Here is a 25,466-nt window from a genome sequence, read left to right on the forward strand (position 1 = left end):
AAGCAGCGTTGAATTTAAATGACAAAGTTATGTATCACGCTTACTCGCACTGTGCAGCGCATCCAGGACCTTAGCAACACTGCGATACCTGTTGCTTCTACGCCCGAATACTGCTTCAACACCAAGAAGAGCTTGTTCATATAAGCGCTTTGCCTCCTGCGTTCTACCGGTCCGCTGGAAGAGAAGTGCCATATTCTGAGTTGTGTTAAGCGCTGGTATATACGTCTTCACTGCTTCTTGGCCAAGTGCTTTCTCGTAGCCTTGCAGCACTCGCAAGTACATCTTCTCCGCCTCGTCAAGCCGTCCCAGGTCCGCGTAGAGGTTGCCCAAGTTGTTGACCGTAGAGAGTGTTGATGTATAGTCTAGTCCCCATGCCTTCTCAAAGCCTTGCAGCGCTCGCAAGTACATCTTCTCCGCCTCCTTAAGCCGCCCCAGGGATTTGTAGAGGTTGCCCAAGTTGTTGACCGTTTCAAGTGTTGATGTATGGTCTAGTCCCCATGCCTTCTTAAAACCTTGCAGCGCTCGCAAGTACATCTTCTCCGCCTCGTCAAGCCGTCCCAGGTCCACGTAGAGGTTGCCCAAGTTGTTGACCGTTTCAAGTGTTGATGTATGGTCTAGTCCCCATGCCTTCTCTTTGCCTTGCAGCGCTCGCGAGTACATCTTCTCCGCCTCGTCAAACCGTCCCAGGTCCGCGTAGAGCAAGCCCAAGTTGTTGACTGTAGAGAGTGTGGATGTATGATCTGGTCCCCATGCCTTCTCTTTGCCTTGCAGCGCTCGCAAGTACATCTTCTCCGCCTCCTGAAACCGTCCTTGGCTGGAACATACGTATCCAAATCTATGCAGAATCCAGTCCTTCCCATTCTCACCCATCCTCCCATCTATAATAAACCCCCAACACCTTGTCAAGTGTCGCAAAAGCCGACGCTGAGTCAGCGACGAGTGCTGCACATCATCTGCTGGTACATGCCTGCCTACACACTCCATCGCCACCCCGGCCATTTCAGCATCCCATTCTTGGTTGACTACATGCACCGTCCATGCGTGCACACAGCTATGCATCCCGTACCCTTGAGATTCCACCACTGTTCCTTTAGGGGACTTATCCACCTCTATTAACCCGTAGTCGCACAGCACTCGCACTGCCTCGTTGAAACTCAGCTCATCCTCCGTTAGTTGACAAAGCCATTGCGGCCCACTAGTCCTTCCCTCTCTTAGAAGCTCAAACCAGAGGTCCTGGTTGTCGAAGTATGCCCACAGCTGAAGCAGCTTGGACGATATTTCGCTCTACTGCTTGATGTGATCTAAAGAGAGCTGCCATGTTGAGTACAATTGCCGGTCTTCGTATGTGCTTACTTCAGGGCTTGTTTGTTGCAGCCTCCGCCATGATTCCCGGTACAGACAAAGGTAGTCGGCAGAGCTTGTCGCCACCTGGTCAAGGTAGGCGCCTGCCGTAGCCAAGGCTAGCGGCAGTCCATCTAGCTCTCTAGCAAGCTCGGCAGCATTGGGATCTAAAAGCGTGAGCGTTGTATCTACAGTGCAATACAGTACAGGAATTCAAACCACTCACCGTCTATCACATCCTCGCGATGCGATGCATCAGATAGGATCTGCAAACTGTCGCGGACGTCTTCTAACTTGCCCACCTTCACGCGACGGCCCATACTAACCTTCGATGACCTTGTTGTGACGATGACCGAGCCATGGTGTGCTTCGGGTAGAAACTGCCGGATATCGACTGCACCGGGATCCGCATTGCCTGGCACTTTGGGGTTGTCGTAGTTGTCGAACACCATTAACCACTGCGTGTTCTTGGGATGCTCCAGCCACCGTTTGACCGCTGCCACCACTTTGTCTTGCTTCTTGTCATCTATGAAAACACCTAACTGACTGGCTGATGGACAATCCTGTAAGATCCGCCTTGCTAGCCTCAAGTAGCTCTGCTTTACTGATACTTCGTCTTTGATGTTCAGCTAGAATATCGCCAAATAGTTGTCTCGATGGGCCTTAATGTATGCAATCGCTAGCTGCGTCTTCCCGATCCCGCCTAGGCCGTGCAGAGTGACTGCTTGACGACCGGTGCCCTCACTGAGCGCCTTGTGCATTGCAGCAAGCTCTGCTTGTCTCGCAACAAAGTGATTGGTCTCAGAGGCCTCAGACAAGCTAAAGACAACAGAATAGCTCTCTTCAGCATTGCTTCGAGCTGTAGACAGTTACTGTCATTGCTATTATTAATAACTACACAGTAGAGCTACATACCCGCATCGACCCTGACCTCTTCTTCCCATCGTAAGCTGATGACGCTGCTTGCACTTTCAGCCATAATAATCAAATAGTCTGAAACTTTCTCATAGTCATTATCCTCTTTCGACTTAAACTTGACCATTTCTTTATGGTCCGCGTGGATCATGATCTGCTCTGCGTCGGCTGCGCCTGGAACGACTGCGGATGCTTTGAGCACCACCTGTATCATCAGTACTTGCGATGCCTGTGGTCAACGTGAAGATATACCATGATCGAATGGCCCAGCGCTGTCGGGGTCTCGTACTCCTCGTACGCAAACTTCGTCATAAACTCCCCGCTGATTGGCCCGTACTGTCTCAGCTGCAGCTGGAGCCATTCCGAGTCTCGCTCCAAATGCTCTAGAAGCCGGCTATTAGTAGCCTTGTATACCGATGCCGCATTCACTAGCAGCTTTCCGAACTGCACTCCGTTGCCGCCCTGGTGGGGAGTGCCCATGAATATGATTCCGTATGTTGACGTCTTGATCGACCGATGTTCTTCTAGTGCGCCTTTGCGCGCTGCGTCTGAGTGAATGAGGGCCTGGGCCCGGTCAGCGAGCGTATGTGGCAGAGAGGAGCGAGACTGGCGCCTTTGACGATAATGCCACCCAGGCTGTGCGCCACGAAGATTATCGGTCGTTTCATGGTCTTCAGCTGTCAGAACCACATCTTATGCATATCCGCTGTCATCTCACATTTGTACGCTTTCTCCTGAGGCAAAGATCCGCGACCAGCTGCTCTGCATGATCGTAGAGGAATTGGTGGCTAACGCGCTTGCCGTGCGTGTTCGCATCGTATCCCCAGCAGAATATGCGCGCATCTGGGATGTCCTTTGGTAGGAGATCGCGGAGCCAGTGGGTGCCGTTCGCTGCCGTCCACGTCTCGTCGCAGTGGCCGTTCAAGCCATGGACGGCAACGATGCTAGGGCGCTGTCAGTACGGGCCCTTGTGAGTTACGGATTTCTTACTCAATCACTGGCTGCTCGCCCTCCGCTACGACCTTGAGACCAAGGGCAGATACCTTGGACGGTTGCTGCTTTGATGAGCTGGCAGCCTGCTACAGCGTCAGCCTGACAGAGGCAGAATATCAGGGTCGATAAGTACAGAGTCGTGACGATCCTTGCGGAACGGGATCAGTCGCTGCCATCTGGAGGCCGCCATGGTTTGAGTTCAGGACTCAATGATCTCCGCGATGCTAAAGATTTGTGAGAGTTGTTGGGTTCCATCGTGCTGGGCGGCCTGTATTGACGATGTCGGCTTAGCTGCGCTCGCATCTGCTCGAGAATCACGTTAGCCCCAGCGTCGCCCGTCACGTCCGCGCCACGTGGAGGTGGCGGTTGCCCGCTCCAGCGGGTCGCATGTTCGCTTCACATCAGCTCTAGATCGCTGAAGGCTAGAGGATGGATGTCAACAACTTCCTATGGAACGATTGCTGCACACAAGTTTGGGCGACGGGCTGCATCGGGACGAAGCTGCAACCTCCACGCGGGCTGCGGGGCTCGGCCCTCCCGCCAAGACTCCGCACAGCCACAAGGCTAACAATTATCACAAATAAATTACACTGCGATCATTATGTAGGCATGGGGTCGGTATACACTAGCCAAAATTAGTAGTTGGTTCGATCAGAAGCACCAACCGGGATAGCGGCCTTGCATGAATTTGTGCGCGACAGCAGGCTCAAGGCTAATGATAACTTCTTAGCATTATAGAGAGGTTCTAAGGCCTAATAAGGCCGCTTCTAAATATTATAGAGTAGTAAGACCTTAATAGTGGTGCTATAGGGAAGAAACTTTGCTTCGCTATAGAGGGAGGCTTTCTGCAAATTAGGCGTGAAGGCGACAATGCAAACGTAATATATAGGTGAGAGACGCCCTAGATCTTCAAAAATAGTCACAGTACATTATTTATACTTAATTTTAGTAAGGCTTAACGTGTGCGCAGAGTTATAGTCGCTTGAAGTCAAAGTACCTGTCATATTTTCCAGCACAGGTGGTTTTTCGGCACGCATGGAGGGACGTTAGACGTCAAGAGCTATTTTGGGTCCCTAACATTTTTGTTCGATTGTCCTGTGTCTATGCCAAAGGGCATTGTGGATTTCTCAATAGTGGCCTGATTTCCTGAGATAGATGTCAGTGGGCATCCTAATTTTCCAAACACCGGCCTAGTAGTTTCCCTGGAATAGAAATCCGATCGAATCGAAGCTGCAACTTCATACGAGGAATAAACTGCGACCATTTCTAAGGTTCCAATGGGACTTTGACGAATGCAAGGCGCGCCTAAGGGGCTTTGCCGAATGTTCTACTGGAGAGTTCGAAAGTCAACTGTTTCCTATCAACGATGAACTGTAAATACAGTTGGACGGCATGTGAAAAGGCCAGCGTTTTCATCTTACATCAGAAGCTCTGGAGGCCTTTTAGTGGACACGACACCCGCAAATCGCATGATTTCTGCATACGCTACCTTAAATTGCTGAGTTTCTCCGCTCCTAGGTGATGCGTGACGTACGAAGGGGGTGAGTATAGTCACCTTGTCCACGCAGTGGGGTCCCCAAGGGTTGCGTAGCTCTTTGTGGCTGAATGCAATCAGCCTCCAGGTTGGGACACAATCAACCAATGATCTGATTTCTCTTTCGGTGGACGATCTTGGAGCTGAGGTTCTGCATTGTGCACATGTCGGATGCACGCTTCCATCGCGCTAGATACTGGTTTCCGAGTTTGGATTCTGGGATATCAGTAATCATAAAAGCATTATTTGGTCTGGAAGCATTTTTGGGGTACCGGGTATAAATCAGCGTCTGTACCAAAGGCCACAAACTCAAAAGCGATCGTGAGACAGCTTGGGAGTGTACTGACTCGGATTGACGAGACTTGCGGGGGTGTGAGAGTTTTTCTTCCGAGAAACGACATGATGCTGGTCCCGCCCTTTGACAGGGCTGCAGAGTGCAGATTAAATCCTTAAACCCGGCGGGCTCAAATTGTAAGATTACGGATATCGTTCCTCAATTGAGATAGTGCTAGGCGATGAATAAGCTGAGATACGCTGCGTCTTGCCATTGCACCCACTTTGAGAAACGCATTCCCCCACCCCGCCCTTGTCATCCACGCAGTCAGATTTCCCCCCTCAGCCAGGGCTCCTGCATCTGGCATCTCTAGAGGGAGCTCGGGCATGAAGCGCATTTCCGACAGGGGCAATCTAATATATACAAACGTGGCATGGTCCACCAGCTGAATGTCTAACACTATCTTCACCACCTTCATTCATCGCACACCCTCATGGAGCTTGAAACAGCGCCATATCAGCATCCAATTATTTACTGGCATGCGCAAAACCCACCGGAGACTCCCTCAAGCCACCATCAATTCTTCTTTCAGTCTCCGTTTCCTTCTCATGCACCATTGTCGGACACCCGTGCTCGATCGAACGATACACAATCTGCATTCTTAGTTAGAGAGCCTGTAATCAGGAATGGCAGCAAAAAGAGGCGGGCTTGTAATGAATGTAAACAGCAAAAGTTGAGGTGCGACTTATCAACGCTCGTCAATTATCAATCACCGGACTTCTGCTCCCGGTGCAAGCGACTCGGACTTGAGTGCAGAATCGATCGGAGCTTCAGACGAGAGCGAAAGCGCAAGACGTCAGACGAACTTGAGAAAGAGGTTAATTCCCTGAGAAGAGAGCTTTCGCGGCGGTCAACATCAGCTCAGGCAACTGGCGGCGACGTCGCTAATTCTCACCAGATTGATACCATTAGCAGCGATGCTGGTAGCACAAGCTCGGTGAATACTTTTCACAGACAGTCGGGGATGTTCTCGACCACGCTCCCCAATATGACGTCTCCGGTGTCTACTCAAGCTTCCGACCCTCCAGGGACAACTACACGACGATTTCCCGAAGAGTCGCCACTTACAGGGAGAGACACGAATCCTACTGGTTTTATTGCTCGCGCGCCGAGGGCGCTGGGAAGCATTCAGCTGTCGGCTGACGATATTGATGAGCTATTTGCGGAGTACTTCACATACTACCACCCGTTTCTGCCAATGCTTGATCCTAGAATCAGCCCTGCACAATACTACAACTTGTCAGTGCTCTTGTTCTGGGCAATTATATCAGTGGCATCGCGGCGTTACGACAATGACCCTACACTCCTTACTAGATTAGCTCGATCAGTTACAAATCTCACCTGGAGAACCTTGCAGTCTATACCGCACTCCAAAAGTGTAGTACAAAGCCTAGCGCTTCTCTGTACCTGGCCGTTTCCAACAAGTAGTAGTACTTTAGATGTGAGCTACATGTGGACTGGAACAATGATGCAGATCAGCATCCAGATGGGGCTCAACCGACCTCTGAATCCCCAAGACTTCGCAAAGTTTCGGGTTCAGCTCAATGATTCAGAGATTTCTGAACGCGTACGGACCTGGGCAGGCTGTAATATCGTAGCTCAGAGGTATTTCAGACAGTGCTGGGACAGGAGATCTACTGCTGACCGAGCTCCATAGTGTCAGCGTTGGTACAGGTCTTGCTGCCCCTGTACAGTATGACTGGTCCCTAGTATCAGGTTCGCGATCAGGCTCTCCTGCGATGAAGCTAGACCATGGCCTTGAGGCGCATTTGAGAATCGAAATGTTTCGCGACAATGTGTCTCGGGCGATGGCATCAAGTGTGTCTGATCCTGTTGGTCTACTTCCCACACACGAGAGACTCTCGCTTTATAAAGTATTCTCGAAAGAGCTGGAGGGTATTGAGGGCTCTATCAACGATTTGTCTGATACTACTCGCTTCTACATATCCGCCGCAAGACTACACCTCCAGTCTTTCTACCTCTTCGATGAGCCCTCATCCGACACATACATCAACCGAATACTCACGTTATATTTTACAGCAACGTCTGTCATGCAACAGACTCTAGATACTAATCAGAGATCGCAAAACATCATCCGCTATTGCCCATTTTTCGTGTACCAGACCTCCGTATCCGCCTCCTTCATAATCCTCAAGATTCTCAAAAACGACTACTTTTCCTCATTTATAGACGTGGAATCTGAACAAAAACTCTTTCATGCTTCGGTAAGCGTGATCCGGAAAATGTCAGTCGCGGACAACGACCTCCCAGGCCGACTTGGGGATGTGCTCGCCTACCTTTGGACAGATACTACGCCAAATCTGATCAGTGGACCTGGAAAAGAGGGATTGCAACTCAAAATAAGAAGTCGAATGAGCATGTCTGTAGTCTTCGACTCGCTCTGGCGCTGGAGAGAGCAGTTCCGAGCTCTGCCCAACAATGAGAATGGTTTCGATCAAGAAAATGAAGGTACATCAAACCCCAAGTTTGAGAGCAACAGACACAAACTGACTGGGCGTATAGGCGAGCCAGGCATATCAGATGCAACGGGAACACATAGGTCAATTGAAGAGCATCCCCCTTTCGCTCCAAACCCAATGCTGTTTGACTGCGTTGGTCCCTTGGACTTTGCGCTAGATAATGTCGATTTTAGTCCAATGAATTAGTCAATTCGCTCAACCCGTCTCTCGACAGAGGTGCTGCCGCATATCGCGTGTCTGGGAACTCTAATCAGTTTCCTGACGTGGATGTGCAGAGCAGCCATCCTAAATAGCCCTGGCGTTGTTGGACGCGTTTCAAGAGCAACGAAATTGCATCAGCCCTAATGATGCCGGGGATAAGGCGGCTCGAATTAGGATCGAGCGGTCGACTGGGACGTAAGATCCATCGGCGTGCCGCGGCAGCACCCCTGCCCCTTGCAATCGGCACCAGACATGCGTCACATTTCTGAAAGAGATTCTATCAACTTCCATTCTAAGCCTTTGTCATCATGATGCTCTGCCCATGCATGCATGCCTTACGATACACTTTCGATAGCAGGTTTCCTCCTGTAGCTGCATCCACCACCTGCGATTCCTTCAACCCTACCGTTTCGAACAGCTTGTTCGGTGTAAATTCGGGCTGAAGTGCAGTGAGCCCTGTTTTCTTCAGCCCTACTAAGGCGTCCCTTATCACGCAGATGCTGGAGCAATGGTAGCGAATGGGAAGATGATAATGCGGAACCCAAGTTCTTGCGCCTCTTGAGACGTAATGGACGGCGCCGTTCCGTGCTCAACCATATTTGCAGCACTGACGTTCGATGCATGATTTCGCAAATCTTGCGTCCTTCCTCTTTGTTATTAGGTGCCTTCAGGAACGGGACGTCGGCACCACATTCTGCGGCTACTTTCAGTCTCTTTGCAGCCTCATCGAAAGCCGGAGACTTGGAGCGCGTTGGTTCGTGCGATGAGTACGATGTCCGAGCCGAGTCTTCCTTGAGCTTGGGATGCGGCTCGAATGCGCGAACAAAAGATGTTGTCGTCGACTATCTCCTTTCCTCTAAGATGGCCGCACCGTTTAGTCTTGATCTGGTTTTCGATATGTATGGCTGAGACGCATGATCGATGATATGCCGCCACGGTACGAGCAACCATGTTAAGCCCTTCCATTTCACATTAATTTCTTAAAAGTCAGTGGAGAGACAATTATACCTCCATATCCAGTATCCGCGTCCGCAACCAAAGGAATCTCCGGCTTCAAGTTTGCAATCATCTCCGCATGCTCACGCACGTCGTTCAGCGTAGCGAACCCAAGATCTGCCTGCCCAAGCTTGGATGCACACGTACCGGCACCGGTCTAGCGATCCTCTCTATTAGCTTCACTCGTATGGAAAGCCAAGCCGGTTTAAGCTTTTTATCAGGTCGACTCGTACCATGTACGAGCAGTCAAATCCAACATCTAGAGCGATCCTCACGCTAAATCCATCGTATACGCCTAGAGCTATTAAGATCTTCCCATCGTTGTTGAAAATCAGGTCTCGGAGTCGCTTTTCGGTCGAATTCGGCGCCATGGGTGCTATGCTGTTGCTGTAGTTCTTGGTAGTGGGTGGCATGGTGGATGTCTCAGTCTGAGGTATAGCTCGCTCGAAAAAGGAAGTCGGTTCAAAGAAGACGGGAAGTTACGAGGAGTTTCTCCTCACGAACGTTGACGGCAAAGGCGCGCAATGAGCAAAGAAGCTTAGATATCAGATCCCACAAAAGAATACTCAATTTCTTCCGGCGCTACTAAAGGCAGAAGGTATGTTTAGTTACCCTTCACTGCTGATCTTATATGTCTTTTCCTCCTCCCCACTCCTACCTCACAGCTCTACAAAGTCCACAATTCCAAAAATTTTCCCCGAATCCGACTCTTGCTACAGTCAACCTCGCAATCATGATCCTGCGATGCTGGGAGTTGAGAAACATAGCCGATGGGTGCCGGATCGGAGGAGACGAAAGGGGGTTAGCATGGTCTTGCTTGAATCGTGTCTCTAATCCAACCATTCATAGGCCCCGTATTCAACCCCCAAATTACGAAACCAACTCTGTTCAAAACGGTCCTCCGTTACCGCAGCATTCACTAGCTGTACTGAATATTGTTGTTTCCTTGAACCTGGCCTGCACATGGCATGGTTGGGGTGGTAGATGATGGCATGTGGCTGAAATCATTGAGTCGCATGCTTCGCTTTTGAACTTCTAAACTCTAATGCCTCCGCACGCTGCTATTCCTTCCCGCGCCGAAACCTGGTCGCCCGCTCCAGAAACATGATCACAGAACCGCCGGTAAGAAAGCCCGGGACGGAATTAAAGCTTATTTTCGGTCCCTGCGTCTGGGGACGTTACCCTATCCACTGCATTTGAGTAGAGCTGCTAGGTATGACGCTTGGGCTTAGAGCTTTTCTTGGAAACGTGCGGCCAGCCAGTGAGCAGGGTGTCTTGGGTTTCGAGAAGCTTGATGCTGGACAAAGAGCGGCTGGGATAGGCGAACGAAGACGCAATCCCCCGGATCGGGATGTGGTGATGGGATTTCGGAGGCGAGGGATTGCGGAGAGATGTGGAGGATGTGGAGGATGGAGAAGAGAGAGGCTGGAGAGAATGATTGTGAGAGAAATGAATGCGATATAAAAGTAGGACAGACAGCAGGTTGCGCTGAGTCTTTTCCGCAGCCCTTGGTTTGAAGACTCCTACGGCATCGTATCTTGCACTTACCTTCCGCTGTCCAATCCCTTTCTTTTCCCCTGATTGCAATATAGTTTGTATAAAATAATGTCTGCCACAACTGATGCTAAGCTCAACGAAGAGAAGAACGAGGTGGTTCTGGAAGACGACTTGGATAAATCAAATCTCGAGCAAGCGGAGCCAGTCGACAGTCAAGATGACCCAGAGCACCACAAGACGGAGAGGAGTTTTGTCAGGAAGTTAGCTTTGACTCTTATGCCCATGGTGTGGGTGTTATATTTGTTTAATTATTTGGATCGGAATAACATCGCGTAAGTCTGACCCCTTGAATTGAGTAAGGGTGAATGAGGATGGAAACGGTAATGGGACCTAGTGATATACATCTGAGAGTCTCGAGAGTTTGGAGATATTTGCTAATTGTGGATGGTTAGTCAAGCGAAGCTGAATACCTTCGAGAAGGATTTAGGGCTGGAGGGAAGTGAGTTCAACACAGCTGTGTCGATCTTGAATGTTGGGTAAGTGGGTGTGGTTTCGTTTTTGACTTTATGCGTATTGTGGACCATCACCAAACAATACAGCACCAGCACCAGCACCAGCACCAGATTGAAGACGATGGAGTTATCGCGATATAATTTCCATCTTCTAATAGGCGATCCCTCTCCATTCCCCATCCCTATCCACATGATACACGCACAAAGAACTCGCTCTCCGCACCGCAATCTTATATTCCGGCCTCTCTCTCGCAACCGCCTTCTCCGGCCTCATCGCCGCCGCCATCTTCGGAAATCTAGATGTCTCAAGGGGAATTGCCGGATGGAGGTGATTGTTCATTATCGAGGGTGCTGGCATTTTTTCCGCAGCATGTGCGTTTCTAGTCCTGTCTGATTTCCCAGAACACAAGTCCGGCGTTGCGAAATGGTTACTGACTGCGGAGGAACGCGAGTTGGAAATTCATAGGATTGCAGCAGATCGGGTGACGGATCAGGAGAGTAATCATTCGATTTGGTATGGGTTGAAGTTGGCGGCGACGGACTTCATGACGTGGGTTTTCGTATTGATGAGGGCGATTAATTATTCTGTGTATGAGTTTAACAATGTCTGTAAGTACAGGTCAAAGCAAGAACTCATGGCTGACGTTTTCTCCCGTGCATACCCTCTCTCTCATATCTGGGATTTGGAACTAACCTTGTTCCCAGACCCCTCTATTGTCAAAGGACTCCACCTGAGCACCAATGCCGTAACCCTCCTTCTAAAAGCCCCTCCCTACCTCTTTGCAGCCCTAATATCCTTTTATGTACTTCGCCTGGTCCTCGGACCGCCACCGCGAACGCGGCTACCACATCATCATCCACGCTCATTGGCTTTGTAATCTCCGTCTCGACCCTCAAAATCTCCACCCGCTACTTCTCCTCCTTCCTTTTCATCTCCGGCACCTTTGCCTCTACCGCAATGGTGTTCTAATGGGCTGCTAGTGACTCCCGGGAAGCGCGCGTGTGCGACCGCCAAGGTGAATTTGCTAAGCCAGTTAGGGAATATTTGGTCTCCGTATTTTTTTTTAGGGAAGGCGATGGGCCTAGGTACGTGTTGGCGCAGATATCGATGATGTACTTTGGGGGCTGGTTTGTGTGTGTGCGGGGGGGATGAAGGTGGCGTTGAAGAGAGATAATAGGAGGGTGAAGGCCAAGGCAGAAGCGCAGGGGAAGGGGGTCGTGTTATTTACACTGTAAGAGAAGGGCGAAGGCTGGTGGTTGTGGGGTTATGGAGCTATGAGGGAGGAGGAGCGTTGAGGATACTAGGGACTGTTTATTGATTTTTTGTATGGAAATAGTTATATTTCTGAATGAGCTACTTGCTACGTTGTTACACTCACTGTTCAACCAACCTTCAAAGTTTCATCCAAGCCTATCCCTCTTTCCTAAGAGCACCTCACTATTACAACCTCACACCAATAATATTCATATCCGATCATTACCATTTTCCGCCCGTGACTTCCCACTCAACTCTCATCACCTTCTCCCTCAGCCGAAAGACTCTGGCGCCAACTTCTCCACACTATCCCTCCACCCCTTCCCGCCACTCCTCTTAATCTCCTTAAATGGGTCCTTGAATAAAATTCTCCTCTCACTGGGCCCCATAATCTTCCCTCCAATTGCATTCCTCAAAGCCCGTTCCGCTTCCGATGCAGGCGACGAACCACCATCGATTTTGCTCGCACTCGCACTAGCGCTGCTAGAAGCATGACCGGAGAGGGGCGTTGAGATAGCGGCTGCAACGCTGACAGGTGTGGCGGCAGGGGAGAGCGTTATAAAGTCTTTGAGGGCCGCGGGGATGGAGGGTCGGTGTTTACGCTCTTGTGGTATGTTTGTTATGATGAGTTGTGCTTCTGAGGAACCGAGTATCTGGACGTTATTGAAGGAAGATACGCCGTTCTCTCGCTGACGAGGTGCATCGATGAAGGGGTCTTCCACGAAAGAGGAAGTCGCGGATTCCTGTGAAGACCTGATAGTCCCGGCTGCAGCGAAGCCGTGGGGGTAGACAATTGCATCTCGGCGCCGCGAGATCAACAGACTCATTGGGCTGAGTGGACGGACCGGAATTGGGCTTAGGGGGTGAACCGTAGCGCTAGACGAACTTGCTCGCTGCCGCCCCTCGCCCATTCTAGCTTCTCGTCTCGGATACGTGAGGCAGTCCTCCTCAGAGCAATACCCTCGCTCAGGATCAATGCCCTCCGCCCCGCCGTCGAAAAGCTTGGCCAGGGGATTCAGGCTGCGGGGAACAGCCCTCACAGAGCGGAGGCTCTGTTTCTTAGCCAAGCTTGGAATCGCAAATTTTATGCCGCTTCTCTCGTGGCTCCTCTTCCGCTTTTCGGCATCGACAGTCGGACTCGGGGACCCTCTACCAATACTTGTCGAGATTGAAGACTGGGCCTGCGATGAGATAACTCGTGTTGCATTTGGAGAAATTCTGTCAGTCTCCTTCCGAATGCTCGGGGGTCGACTCTTGATGGATGGTGGATGACTTGGGTGGAGCTCGTAATCGATCCAAGGCGCGATTTCTCGGATGTCACTTAAATGATTTTGATTAGTATAGCCGCTCTTTAACGAACTCGATTGTTTCAACAACGACGGGTGCGAGTCACTGTGTACCGAGTGGTTTTTTTGAAGCAGCGCTGGAGAGATAGAGCGTGCACCCAGCGCACCCTTCGCGCCTATGCTTCGAACCGATTCTTCGTCCGGTGGCTTCGCTGGGAGCCCAGGAGGATCCCCGTTCCCATTATTTTTATGTTGTCCAGGCAATATGGGCGCTGCATCTTTGAGGAGAGTCTGCCGCGATGGAGTACGGCGTACACTACCCTTAGATGAAGCACGCGTATGAATGTTAGATGAACCAAATCCAACGGCCACCGGGGCATTGATAGGAGGCGGTGGAGCGGGGACATTCGTGTCAATCCTCTGGGGATCTATGTGAGTGGCAACCGGCGGTGCTTTCTGTTGATGATGGTGTCTCTCACGATGAGCTCGCCGGAGGCGCTTATACTCGGCATAATCGTCAGTCTCGGTTGATGTAGGATGTTTCAAGACCTCATCCATCGGCACCGGATCCTCCCTCTCGAATTTGACTTCGAAGACTATATCGCCGACTTTGTTCTCAAGCCCTATGACATCACGAGGTTGTATTGTACGAACGATCCAGCCCACAACTCGAAACCTATCTAATGAATTACCGCAAGCACAGGTTGGCAATGTGGAAGCACTTACAAGCCTTCATACCGCAGACCAGCCTTTGGACCCCAAACACTGTTAAGGCTATGGCTGCGAAGTATCCGTACTGGATTTCTACTTCTGAAGTCCACTGAAGTGAGGCGATATCTGCCTTTATCGTCTCGTGGGCAACGGTAGGTGAGCTGGTCTTGTGATGGTGCATCAATCTCGCCCGTGTCCTTAAGAAGCACTGCGTACGCTCCATGTTTGTCAAAGCAGATGCCGCCCTCGGTTGATTCGAGATCGATTATGCCGGCGTGATGCGCGAAGAGAGGATTGAGCCACCATCTATTTATATCATCAGCACCAGCACTTCGCTCTCCAGGAAACGAATTATCCCGAGAACATACGCTCCTGCTGTGAAACCCAGGCTACCGTGTCTTCGAGACGTCTTCGGCATGATCCTCTCTGGGCAGGTATTTGCCCACCGTTTGATGAGCGCCTACGAGATTCCACGTTGGCAGTGTGCATTAACATATCCACCATGAAAGATCTTACCATTTTGGAAAATTCATCTGCACTGGCAATACCCTCCAATCTGCCACCCCTCCCATACATGAACGGATAGAGGTAATCCAGTCTTCCGAACTTCACCTCCCAGACGGCAATGATTCGGTCACAATCGTCTGCTAGTCGACCAGGCCATCTGGTCGCCTTTCCGGCCACCTCTTGGACGGCCTTGTGGATTCGTGTGGCCCGCAGATCCAAAGCGGTGATCGCCTGTGAGTGAAGGAGGGCTTGGAAGACTTCATGCAGTGTCAATACATCATCCGGATGCAGCTTGTCTGGGCCCTCTCGGGCAATGATGGGATCAAGATCATCACGGATCCATGATGCTAGCTGCCGAAGTCTAGGGCGGGAGAGGTCTGGCGGAGGGGTAGGTGTTATTGAGAAGAGAGTCTGCATGGCGTGGCAGAGAAAGTCGCAGACTAAGAGCAGCCAAGAGGGGGGCGACGATGATATTAGTGAGCGGAGGTGAAGAATAAGTGCACTTGTTTATCCTGAACTCAAAGGACTCACTTGCTGTGCTGTATGCCACTTCTATCCAGAAGCTGTTGTCCATATTGGCTTTCCTCATGTTCATCGACGCTGACATGTGAGTTATGATGTGCTTGCCTTATTCCCAAACCTGGCATGCCTTCGCCGGGACGTAGTCAAGCCCTCGATAAGGCGAGTAGTGTTGCGTTCCTCTTATCCAGTGCCCATAAACTTCCTTTCTGTGCAACAAGCCACTCTATTCAGAAGGAGTCATGCATCTCGGCTCCCCTAATACTCTTCACGGCTAGAAAATGATCGATATCGCTCTTTCCGTACCAGCCGAACTGGACTACCCTTTTCTGGATGCAATGAGGCTTGGAGATTCTTTGGTGCCCTAGGAACAAAATTTGACCAGCCAAAGCCATCATTCTTGCTTCACAAACTTCAGTACCCCTTCTCCGTTCCTTCTCAACGCAGCTCTCATCCCCTCGGCCCTTCTCGCCAATCCCTTTGCCGTTTCCTGCTCCCTCCCTCCCTCCTTCACACCAACCTCAGTATACTTCAACTCCTCCCCACTCCAACCCTCCAACCCATGGAACAGCGCCGCCAAAGCGCTGGACTTGAACAAAATCCTCGCCCTCCCACTTTCCAGGACCGTGAAAAAGAAAAACACTACCGTAGCAACCACAGTTGCCAGTGGTATAATTAACCACTGCCACCTCACACGAATATACGTTTGCGGACCGAATGCGGAACCAGTCACATTTGTCATATTAGCATTGTTCGTACTGCGCAGAAATTCCGACAGCCCGTCTGCGAGATTGTTAACGAAAAATTGATGCGCTTCCATGCTGTCGTTGGCCCAGGTGTAGTTATGTTGAAGGTAGCCATCAACGTGGCGAGTTATTTCGTAATTGAAGTAATGACGAGAACGCGGGCCGAGGGCGAATGTGCCAGGTGGGTCTCCGGCAACGGCAAGAAGGTCTGCGAATGGTGCGTCGGTTGCGGTTGAAGGCATAGTTGCGTTTCCTTTGGTTTTGAGTGGGAGTTTGGTGATTGTTTGGGTCTTTGCGTGGCCCTTACTGATGGTGTTTTTTTGATACGAATGAACACAGAAGGTCAGACGGCAGAGACTGATTGTTGCTTTGATGTCCCCACATAGGCCAACGTTTCGGGTGGAAGTGAAGTTCGATGTCATGTTGAAGCTCACCATTCGAAAGACGGAATCAAAGCTCTCGTAGGTTGGCTCCCCATCAACGAACTTTGATTCCGTGATGTCAGTTCCAAACGTTGGCGCGGTCCAATTAAGAAAGTCGATATCGCTTTGTTGGATGCAAGCATCGCCCAAAACGGTAATACTATAATCGGGGTATATATCGTCTTTTACCGTACAATTCCCGAGAACACTTTCATTATTCAGCTTGGTACCATTGTAGCTTGGCGGTCCAGTCAACGTGCTATTCTTGCTGGCTAGTAAGGCTTTCTGGAAAGCATCGCGGTCTCCAATTGTGTGATAGAAGTCACCATGCTTTAGTCCATCCACGTTACGTATCTTGAAAACGCAGTCCAAGCCTTTATCGACACTAACGTCGTGACTTTCGCAGCTAGTGCATACCCCCAAAGTGGAGAAGTCTGGTATGGTGCACTCGTCGGTTGGACAGTGGAAGGGAGGTATGGCTTGGGACGGCACAGATTGGAGGTGGTCTTCGATATTTAACTGTAAGTTAAATTCTCCGATAGTGCCAAAATTTTTCTGAAAGCCGAAGTCAGAAAACGCATGTGACGCTGACATCCACCCTGTCTCATTCTTCAACACAGAAAGCCGAGAAGGGAACTCGAGGACTTGTTGAGCAAATGGCTCAAACAACAGTAAAAGAATGGTGAGGACGGCGCCGACAGAGGCAAGAAGTGCAGTTCCCCCTGTCTTCCATAGGAAGACTAGAGAGCCCCATGGACCTCTACTTGCGTCGTCGAATACCTGAAGTTCGTTCAAATTTCGAGGTTTCTGGAAATATGCCCATTTCAACTGGCTAATACATTCGGCGATTGTGACTAACAGAGCGGTTTTCGCGATTGTGGAGAAGACGGCGATGAGGGAGTTGGGCTGAATCGGGAGATTCCAGTCTGGGAGTGCTCTGTTATGCATCGAAAACATGATGGCTGCGATCAACGCGACACAGAGAATTGAGAGGCAAAGTCCTCCAGCTTCCCACCACCAATTAAATCGTAGATGGCGTCTCCATGATGGACGAGAATGAGGTTTTTCGAAATGTTCTTGGGACATGGAAACGGATCTGGACTGGTCTTCCATCTTGGTCGAGGAGGCTGAACTTTTCGACGTTGTTGCAGGCGTTAGGGGTGGAGGAGACAGCTGCGTTTCAAATTCAGGGGAATTCTGGCCGTCAAGTAAGGTCTGGTCCGAAACCAAGGCCGTATATTCTCCATGAGAATGGCGAGATATCCGCGTCAAGTCCGCCATCTTTCAAAAATCCGTTACAGAATGCGGGAAGGGGGGACCCGGACAGTGCGCAGAATATGGAAGCGCGGAGGTTGACTTTAACAACACAGATGCGAGTTTCACGTCTCTTATCTGCATGCCGTGGCGCTAAACAGGGTCAGAAAGCTTCCAAATTATCAGTTTTTAGGGGCATTCGCTTACTGGCTTTTCCGAGTTGATTGCTCAGATGTTGATCAGTTGGGGCCAAATGTGCAAAATGCATTGCACCGCCCCTGTCGTAATGCGAAAGTCTTGCCAATCATTAAGCAGACGGTCAGCGCCAATAATACTAGGGGGGTATCACGAAGTATCTTTGTTCAGCGCTGGGGCATCCAAGAGATTAGGGTCCTCGAATAAATGTGCCCCAGTCCATACATCGCTTGACTGCTGGTATTTTCACTGGGATAGAATATGTTGGATGGGAATTCAGCGGCAGTAATACTCAGCTAATATCGCCGACTAACTAACCTCACTTGATTTCCTCTTTTGATTAGCGCCGCATCTCCGGTTTTGTAAGCAAATATTCACTCGGCTCAACTTCGGCTCAGTCGGCAGCTATCAGATTACACCCACTGCTCCGGATACTTTGGGCTCACCCTTCTATCCAAACTCCGTTAGCCAGCCCAATTATAGAAAATAGTGGACAATCCTTATTATTATTTTCTATCAACTCTGCGCGAAATATAGACTTAGGAATGAGCGGACAATGAAGTCTAGAATGGGCTACGCGGTGAGGATGGCAGCAATGGCCCAGAAATAGGCCATTTTATGGGATGTAACAGAACTGGGTCACTCATGCAGGACGGCCATACAAAGGCTAGTTCAAGTTTCTGGTATTAACTGATTGCCGAGCGCATCCTCTTTCTAAGGCCAGTCTCTTCCTCAGCGGTCATCCTCCCTGTAAGCCGCCAGCCTCTTTCTCAGCGGCCAGCCTCTTTTTATGCAGCCAGCCTCTAGGCAGTCATCCTCTTTCTAAGCGAGTCCAACGAAATTTGGCGGCCTCTCCTGCCTTTACTCCCGTTGTTCGCAACGAAAACACTTGCTTAGCCGTTCAAGATTGCCGCGAGGTCTGGATAAGCAATATACTCTTTCTACTAGACTAATCCTACCAAATTCCATTTTCACTTGTAAACCTGCGCATATAGTGTTGAAAACTAAGCGATGACTAAGCGATCCGGAGAATGTGGCGGTGCTTCCCTGAGCAGCGCCTAAGCAAGCTCGGACTGGCCCAAATCTGAGACAGCGGGTGTCACGGGTTCGAGCCACTACCTCCTATGCGCTATGGCACATTGGCACCGACGATAAAAGAGCTTTGGTGTCGTGAATATGCCTCCAAGAGACTCAACACCACTAGTGGTTGATCGCAGGACCAAAATTCAGCCTATACGACATCCCATCGTCCTCGAACCCAAGATAATTCCTCGAGCATGAATTCCGAGCCTCTGGCAGCCGACATGAGAGTGGTACGCAAAGGAGTGGAGGTGGTGAGGGTCAGACAAGTTTGTTGCCGAATGGTATTGCCCAACCTCGATGAGGACTCTAGATGGTTGGCCAAAAAGCTGGCTTAGAACAGGCAAGGAGGACGAGAATGGTTGCAGGAGAGCATTAGTGCGAATAAAAGACGTCGGAATGTAGAGTGGATTGGTGGTGGCTTCAGAGAGAACGGCAGATGCGTCGTTCATCATGTTAGCTACTCTGTGGCTTGATGCATCTTTGAGCACCAGCCACCACTTGGTCATTACCCCGAAAAGGGGGAAGGTGCCCAGCCTCATGGCTACTTGTATTTTCTACTCAGAGAATCCAAAAGATTAGATATAAATCGAAACCGTCCATGCGTCCAAACAGTGTAGTCGGACTGGACCGACTGCTTGATCTCTGAAGACTGACGGAATAGTCCAAACTATAGAAGAATCTGATGAAGGGGAACCCAGTGATAGTTCAATGGACTTCGATGATGGGGAGTGGAATGATGGGAACACGAATGAAATGAGTCTGATGTGGGAGCCATGCAAGAAGCCAACAGAAGGCAATCAAATTTTTTTTTTTTTTAAGAGAATTGGGTTATACCTGAAGCATAGCTTCAAAGTGGCTCATTCAGGGGTAATTCCTCTGCCCCTGCAAACAACACGGAGAGTGCCTTTCAGCTTTCAGCCATTATGTTCCTTCATTTCCGATCGCGAATGGATAAGAAGGGAACGTGGAGCATGCAAGATTTATGTCCCCAAAGGTCTTTGATTGCGTTTGATTTGAAAACATGAGCAACTTCCTCGTCGTCTGTCACTGGATTTTTACCTCTTTTGCTTTCCATCTGAATGGATACTCTCTGCTTCAAAGCACCTTCGGAGCTTCATGTTGCTCATTTGCATTCATCATTGGTATGAAAGCTGGCTTCTCGGCTTGGGAAACAGTCGGAGAGCCAGTTGTGAATTTTTGCAGCCTTGCAAAATGGGCAGTTCATCGTCTATGGTCACCAATTTATGACCTCAAAAAGGCTGCAATAGAACTCAATGCCAACAAAAGCTCCGAAGAACCGCAGGTGATTAGCGACATTCTACCACAATGTCCTGATTCGGATTCGATCTTGGATTACCGGCCTTTGAATTCGAGTCTAAGAGAAATCCGACTGATGAAACTTCATCCATCTCAAAGCAATGAGGTGATATCTTGCGACTTGATCCACTTATCATTGGAAGAGGCTTCGAAACTTCAGTATCATGCTCTGTCCTATTGTTGGGATGACACCAACGTTCCCACGATTCCCGGCACTTGTCATCCAGCCATTCTTTGCAACGAATACCGCAAACCAGTCACACTCAGCCTCCTCCTAGCACTTGCAAGAATGCGCCAGAGCGGTTGCCAGTATGTTTGGGCCGATCAAATCTGCATCAATCAATCCGACAATGTCGAAAAGGAGCATCAGATTGCTCTCATGCATGGCATCTACACGCTTGCTTCGGTAGTCTTTGTCTGGCTTGGAGAAGACACCAACACGAAATCAGCCGCTCGAGGCATTGCCATGGCACGGAAAGTCGCAAAGTCGACAGAAGAAACACAAATTTTAACCGCGCCAGAGAAGTTTCTGCAGATGACCAGTGAAGTCTGCGCAGCCTATGGGATACCTGATATCAAGGAACTGCCGGATTATCTTGAAATGATGAACTTGGTTCGAAGGCCATGGTTCCGTCGTTCGTGGGTCGTTCAAGAGATTGCATTGAGACCAACGCGGGCCGTGGTACATTGCGGGAGCGCAGAGATTCCCTACTGGGACCTAGCACGGGCACTCACTTGCGGTACACAGATTGAGATCCCGTCTCAGGCGAGTGAAGAGGAGGCTTTGGCGTTTACCGCAATGCAGAGGGCGTCTGCGGCAATCCACAGTACATGGCTGCGGCCATCAAGCGCATTGCGGGATGTTTTAAGCCAACATCAGTTTTGCTTGGCAAAAGAACCAAAAGACAAAGTTAACGCCTTTTTGTCACTAGCGGGCGATGTCAGCCCTGATGGGGGAAAGGAGAAGATGGTGTTGAAAGCTAATTGCAATCCGCTGGTCAGTGCCCGGGAATGGTACAAAGAAGTTGCCATTAGGATGTTTGAGTTTTATCCAGAACTTGACCTGTTAAGTGTATTGAGCAGTGCGGAATGCGGCAGTGAAGAAGCGAAAGCTTTCGGGTTGGACAATTTGCCGTCATGGGTCCCGAATTGGTTTGCTTCTACCTCCAAGTCGGCTTCATTCACCTGCCGAGGGTTGTATGGTGAACCATTTGGTGACTATTCAGCGTCAAAAGGTTCCGAAGTTGAAGTTGAGATTGGAGCAAACAACGATCATTTGGCTCTGGTGGGAGTCCTTCTCGACACCGTCATCAAGGTCAGCGAGCCTTTTACAGATAAAATACTCAGCTGCCAGGATACCATCAAGGCCGTAACTCACTATCGAAGCCTTGAGAAGATTTGTAGGATCAAGGAGCCATACGTGACTGGCGAGTCTGGTTTTGATGCTTATTGTGCCACTCTGACGACTGACGGAGAAGAGCATCTGTCCAAGGTGGATCAATTAATTGACCAACTAGCAACGAAGAAGCTAGATAGGGAAGTCAACTTTGATTCATGGTCAAGCCAGTATGTCTTTCACTTGGCAAGTCTGGAGAATAGCGCCATGGCCCGGCGCCTCCGCATATCCATGATCAGGTTTCCACTGCTATACCTTTTGGTCACGGTCACTGGCTCAATGTTACGCAGTCTGCTGGCAATACTTCGAGGACAAGACATGGCCATGAATCGGTCCAATACTTTCCTTCGCAGATTGACAATGTCAACAAAGAATCGAAGGATGATTCGAACAAAAGGGGGATACTTTGGATTAGCGCCAGATGGAGTGAAGGAGGGAGATATGATTGCGGTGTTCAAGGGCGGTCGAGTGCCTTTGATTCTTCGTCCATGTGAGAGCATGTATCAGGTCGTTGGAGATGCGTATGTTCATGGCATTATGAAGGGGGAGGGGTTTGAAGAGTCGCAGTGCAGGAAGATCTGGCTGTGTTGAGGTTTGGTGGAGAATTGAGCTAACGTTGAACCACAGCTTCCCGTGGAGGCGAATGCGAATTTCAGTATGGGATATTCACATATACACTATAATTAGAAGCATTTAACGGATTTTAGACAGAACGTAAGTTGTCAAATTATGTGAGTCTTATGGCCTCAGGCAACCGCTTAGTCAGAGGAGGCCCACTGTGGCGCGTATCAGTTGAGGGGGCTGTATGCCTCTCTCTCTCTCAAGCATCTCAATCCGAAATCTATGACGCTCTGATCCCTGATATCTATTGCAGCTTAAGTGTCACATTATGTATATAGAACACAAGAATAAACATTAGTAGTAGTAGTAGTAGTAGTAGTAGCCTACAAATCCTTTGGAAGAGATTAGAATACATGAATCCATCCATCCATCCTCTATAACGTTACTTGGCCAGTAGTTTTTAAAGGCAAGGATAAACGAGCTTAAAGGCCTAAAACTAGACCATGTGTCAAGAACTGAACCAGTGAGAATGGAAATGATACGAATCTAGGATGCTAGTTATCCCAGATTCAAACTAATTCTCGACTTAGGCTTGACCAGGCTCCCAAGACCTATTCAGGATTGCATAGCCACAGGGTCAGGTTACTTAGTCACTGCTCAGTTTTAAACCCTTGTATGCTCAGGTTCGAAAGCGGAAATGGAATTTGGTGGGGTCAATTTTCCCCATAGAGAACATCGCTTACTATTCATCCAAGAGCCAGATTGATCACTTCCTTGGCAACCTTCTCCCAAGCACTCATCTCCACCCTCCCAAGTGCCTTCCGATACGCCACTCCCTCTCGCCACTCCACCCACAGAACATTATAAAACTCATACAATCCCAGATGTCTCGGACACTGCTTTCGATTCCACTCCTCAAAGCAATTTTCCTCAACATCCTGGTTCTTCACCGACCCGGCTGATATCTCTACCAGCTCTACTGAAGTGTTTAAATATGTAAATATATTGTCTTCGGATGAGCTTTGGTTGATTCGTAGGGCCCCGGACCAAGCGTCGCTGGAGTCGAGAATGTCGACGGCGGTGCAGACGGATGCAATACTGCTGTATGCTTCTCCAAGTTTGAAAAAGGCACGGCGGGTTTTGGTGTGAAGGTAGCGGGAGTTCATGGGCGGCATGTGGGCGCGGTGTTGGTCGCGGATAGGAATTGGGTATCGGAAGTCTTGGGCAGGGTCACAGTCATGTCGATACACGATCTCGTCATTTTTGTCAATGTGCCGGGACCATCCCTTAGGAAGCTCTACTCTATTAGCATTAAGTAAAGGCTGCAATACCAGGGCTGAAACTCTGACGGGTCTTTGTTTGCCGTATAGTGTCTCCGAGTGAGTCCAAGAAACTGTACTTCGGGTCATCCACGAACACTGCGCATTCTTATTCGGAACATCTAAAGGCTCTTTCATGTACGTGCTTGTACTTCTCCAGCTTTCTGAGTTTAATGTTCCTGACCATCCTACCCATGACCAACTCGGAAGGACCGCTTCAGGGGCTATTCGCTTTGCGCTAATACGACGCTCAAGTACATCCCATGGCTGCCAGAGAAGAGCCGCGTCGAAGCAGAACTGTGGCAAGCCACAAATGAAGCTGCCCTCGAATATGATACTCAAGTAGGAAAGAGTTCCGGTGAAGGCATCGAGGACATCTTCTGGAAACGTTAGGTCTCGCCGATTGTACATGGATACTAGACGCGAGTATCTGAACATATCTGGCCAAGGGGTGCAGTCAAAGCCAGTCCGTGGTATAGTGATATATTGAGATCGGGGTTTGGGGTTGCTCAATGGGGGCCTTCGGTCATCCTCGAGAACGGAAAGATCCTGTCCCTCATGCCAAGCAGCACAGCCGCATTCCCAGTTTACGGTGTCGTCATGGAAGAGCAGTCTTCGGGGAGCAAATAAATGTTCTTGGAAGGTCCAGCCTCGAGAATACCATTTGCTCCGCATCAACTTTCTTGCATGGCCTAACATGAATTGACGGTTACTTTGACGAAGGAAGAAATCTGTTTTATCTGAACCGCAGTTGGATAGGACCCTTCGGTCGCCATAAAGTCCATCTGCTGCATCTTCATTCTGCGCTGCAAAGATTGTGAAGAAAGAGTTAGCATAAATTTTGTCCATCGCATTCAGCTGGCACTGTTTCGCAATGCTGTCGTCCTGAACAATGCAATATCTGTCTACCCACAGATAGCGCTCGCCGAGACCAAGCACTAGATCTATTGCGTCTTGGACCGTGCTAGGTAGATCAATTGGTCCGTGGGTGAGACTACCTGCTTGATAGAGGATATTGACAGTCTCTTTCGTGGTGCAAGAAGACTGGGACTGGCCCCACACGTAGCTCAAGGCAACATATCTCGTCTGTGAAGCCACGGGTACCAAACACTGTTTCTGAACGTCTATAAGGAGCAAAGGCCCACTCCACGAGCCTTGTTCCTCTTGGCTATCCCCTTGACATAAAAGTCCATGCTGTGTGCTGCAAATTCGAAGCCAGCTGCGAAGAGCATCTAATTGGATCCCCCTAGGACTTTGTCCAAGAAGTGGTATTTTGGTCTCAGAATCGTCAGAACACTTTTCAATGTAAGGGATGAAGGGTGTAAGATGACTGGGCATATCCACGGAGGATATACTAGAACTGTTCGTCCTTTTGAGATAGGCGGGATCTGGTGAATAAGATTCAGATTGATGCCGCTGCCGTATGCGCCCATACCAACCCAGAAAGCCAAGAGATTCTTTTGGATCTTGACTCTCACAACCCTGCCGACTATGATCAGCCACAGCTGGAAAGTCTTTGCCGGGAGGAGAATGGCTAGAAAGCTTCTGCGGGACGTTTTCCTCATAATCAAAAAGGGAGGGGCCAAATGATCCAATGGGAGAGGACGCCGTGGATTCGAGAAGCGGTGGGAAGGGCTTGGGAGGTGTTTTACTACGTTCGTCAGCCCCAGCCGCGGGAGGCCCAGGGGAATAAACACTGCCACGATAGTCGATCCAGTCTAGAAACTTGTTGCGACGGCTTGGTTTCACACGGGGGGAACGTCTTGGATCTGGTGATGGGACTGGGTCCACGGGGTGCACCCTGTCCTCGGGCTTGAATTTTTGAGATTGATTCGAAGATGGGTGGGCACCCATAGCTTTGCGACTCTAGGGATTTTATTGATGGCTAGATTCTAGAGAAACTGACTAAATCATCAGTGAAAAGAGGGTGGGGAGTTCAAGAAAGCGTCTTGAGAGGCGCTGTTGCCTTGAAGGTTGGGGGGGGGTGGTTTGGAAGGGTGAGGTCTGGCAATGTTCCATTGTCGGTGGTAAGGCGTTTCTCGTATCCTGTCCACGTGCTGGCTCCGTGATTAGTCCCCGGTGTTTCGAGGTT

The 25,466-nt window shown here is 49.8% G+C and overlaps 10 protein-coding genes across 10 annotated transcripts; 4 read left to right on the plus strand and 6 right to left on the minus strand.

Annotated features, from left to right (window-relative positions):
• Positions 1 to 27: 27 nt before the first annotated feature.
• Positions 28 to 3,528, minus strand: BDR25DRAFT_345541 (uncharacterized protein; the record flags this gene model as incomplete). Its single annotated transcript, XM_033694062.1, has 10 exons — positions 3,383 to 3,528; positions 3,247 to 3,332; positions 2,975 to 3,200; positions 2,868 to 2,927; positions 2,509 to 2,820; positions 2,257 to 2,461; positions 2,087 to 2,200; positions 1,568 to 1,957; positions 1,354 to 1,529; positions 28 to 1,266 (listed from the first exon to the last, which is right to left on the minus strand). Exons 1-10 carry the CDS (start codon positions 3,437 to 3,439, stop codon positions 28 to 30), a joined length of 2,865 nt encoding a protein of 954 aa, XP_033543136.1. The 5' UTR covers positions 3,440 to 3,528.
• Positions 3,529 to 4,309: 781 nt separating this feature from the next.
• BDR25DRAFT_359664 (uncharacterized protein) lies at positions 4,310 to 5,454 on the minus strand (the record flags this gene model as incomplete). Its single annotated transcript, XM_033696131.1, has 6 exons — positions 4,310 to 4,554; positions 4,581 to 4,665; positions 4,703 to 4,763; positions 4,805 to 4,850; positions 4,889 to 5,275; positions 5,337 to 5,454. 6 exons carry the CDS (start codon positions 5,452 to 5,454, stop codon positions 4,310 to 4,312), a joined length of 942 nt encoding a protein of 313 aa, XP_033543137.1.
• On the plus strand, positions 5,398 to 7,814 carry BDR25DRAFT_268728 (uncharacterized protein). Its single transcript, XM_033687126.1, has 3 exons — positions 5,398 to 6,722; positions 6,775 to 7,586; positions 7,641 to 7,814. The coding sequence occupies exons 1-3, from the start codon at positions 5,551 to 5,553 to the stop codon at positions 7,781 to 7,783; spliced, it is 2,127 nt and encodes a 708-aa protein (XP_033543138.1). The 5' UTR covers positions 5,398 to 5,550; the 3' UTR covers positions 7,784 to 7,814.
• A 473-nt stretch (positions 7,815 to 8,287) lies between these two features.
• Positions 8,288 to 9,207, minus strand: BDR25DRAFT_328043 (Phosphoenolpyruvate/pyruvate domain-containing protein; the record flags this gene model as incomplete). Its single annotated transcript, XM_033692365.1, has 4 exons — positions 8,288 to 8,386; positions 8,540 to 8,757; positions 8,807 to 8,951; positions 9,028 to 9,207. The coding sequence occupies 4 exons, from the start codon at positions 9,205 to 9,207 to the stop codon at positions 8,288 to 8,290; spliced, it is 642 nt and encodes a 213-aa protein (XP_033543139.1).
• A 1,049-nt stretch (positions 9,208 to 10,256) lies between these two features.
• On the plus strand, positions 10,257 to 10,831 carry BDR25DRAFT_377389 (uncharacterized protein; the record flags this gene model as incomplete). The annotated part of the gene is made up of 2 exons (XM_033697497.1): positions 10,257 to 10,623; positions 10,744 to 10,831. The coding sequence occupies exons 1-2, from the start codon at positions 10,400 to 10,402 to the stop codon at positions 10,829 to 10,831; spliced, it is 312 nt and encodes a 103-aa protein (XP_033543140.1). The 5' UTR covers positions 10,257 to 10,399.
• A 1,499-nt stretch (positions 10,832 to 12,330) lies between these two features.
• Positions 12,331 to 15,169, minus strand: BDR25DRAFT_317700 (uncharacterized protein; the record flags this gene model as incomplete). The annotated part of the gene is made up of 5 exons (XM_033691694.1): positions 12,331 to 14,020; positions 14,071 to 14,361; positions 14,424 to 14,515; positions 14,572 to 15,002; positions 15,094 to 15,169. 5 exons carry the CDS (start codon positions 15,167 to 15,169, stop codon positions 12,331 to 12,333), a joined length of 2,580 nt encoding a protein of 859 aa, XP_033543141.1.
• BDR25DRAFT_268730 (uncharacterized protein) lies at positions 15,083 to 17,887 on the minus strand. Its single transcript, XM_033687127.1, has 2 exons — positions 17,711 to 17,887; positions 15,083 to 17,656 (listed from the first exon to the last, which is right to left on the minus strand). Exon 2 carries the CDS (start codon positions 17,528 to 17,530, stop codon positions 15,476 to 15,478), a length of 2,055 nt encoding a protein of 684 aa, XP_033543142.1. The 5' UTR covers positions 17,531 to 17,656; positions 17,711 to 17,887; the 3' UTR covers positions 15,083 to 15,475.
• Positions 17,587 to 18,388, plus strand: BDR25DRAFT_359669 (uncharacterized protein; the record flags this gene model as incomplete). The annotated part of the gene is made up of 5 exons (XM_033696132.1): positions 17,587 to 17,600; positions 17,665 to 17,893; positions 17,917 to 17,983; positions 18,043 to 18,161; positions 18,266 to 18,388. 5 exons carry the CDS (start codon positions 17,587 to 17,589, stop codon positions 18,386 to 18,388), a joined length of 552 nt encoding a protein of 183 aa, XP_033543143.1.
• A 1,774-nt stretch (positions 18,389 to 20,162) lies between these two features.
• On the plus strand, positions 20,163 to 20,792 carry BDR25DRAFT_205180 (HET-domain-containing protein; the record flags this gene model as incomplete). Its single annotated transcript, XM_033684451.1, has 1 exon — positions 20,163 to 20,792. A coding segment is annotated over one exon (630 nt), but the record flags the coding sequence as incomplete, so codon positions are not given.
• Positions 20,793 to 22,797: 2,005 nt separating this feature from the next.
• Positions 22,798 to 24,712, minus strand: BDR25DRAFT_377397 (HET-domain-containing protein; the record flags this gene model as incomplete). The annotated part of the gene is made up of 1 exon (XM_033697498.1): positions 22,798 to 24,712. The coding sequence occupies one exon, from the start codon at positions 24,710 to 24,712 to the stop codon at positions 22,802 to 22,804; it is 1,911 nt and encodes a 636-aa protein (XP_033543145.1). The 3' UTR covers positions 22,798 to 22,801.
• Between the last annotated feature and the right edge of the window lie 754 nt (positions 24,713 to 25,466).

Source organism: Lindgomyces ingoldianus (genome assembly GCF_010093535.1).
Source record: "Lindgomyces ingoldianus strain ATCC 200398 unplaced genomic scaffold BDR25scaffold_34, whole genome shotgun sequence".
Taxonomy (NCBI): Eukaryota; Fungi; Ascomycota; class Dothideomycetes; order Pleosporales; family Lindgomycetaceae; genus Lindgomyces; species Lindgomyces ingoldianus.

What these genes read in the sequence shown, in the direction of transcription:
- BDR25DRAFT_268728 (XM_033687126.1), top strand. Translation starts at nt 5,551, where the DNA reads ATGGAGCTTGAAACAGCGCCATATCAGCATCCAATTATTTACTGGCAT. An exon ending in TGTAATATCGTAGCTCAGAG is followed by an intron (nt 6,723 to 6,774) that starts GTATTTCAGACA and finishes CGAGCTCCATAG; the next exon opens with TGTCAGCGTTGGTACAGGTC. An exon ending in TTTCGATCAAGAAAATGAAG is followed by an intron (nt 7,587 to 7,640) that starts GTACATCAAACC and finishes CTGGGCGTATAG; the next exon opens with GCGAGCCAGGCATATCAGAT.
- BDR25DRAFT_268730 (XM_033687127.1), bottom strand. Translation starts at nt 17,530, where the DNA reads ATGGCGGACTTGACGCGGATATCTCGCCATTCTCATGGAGAATATACG.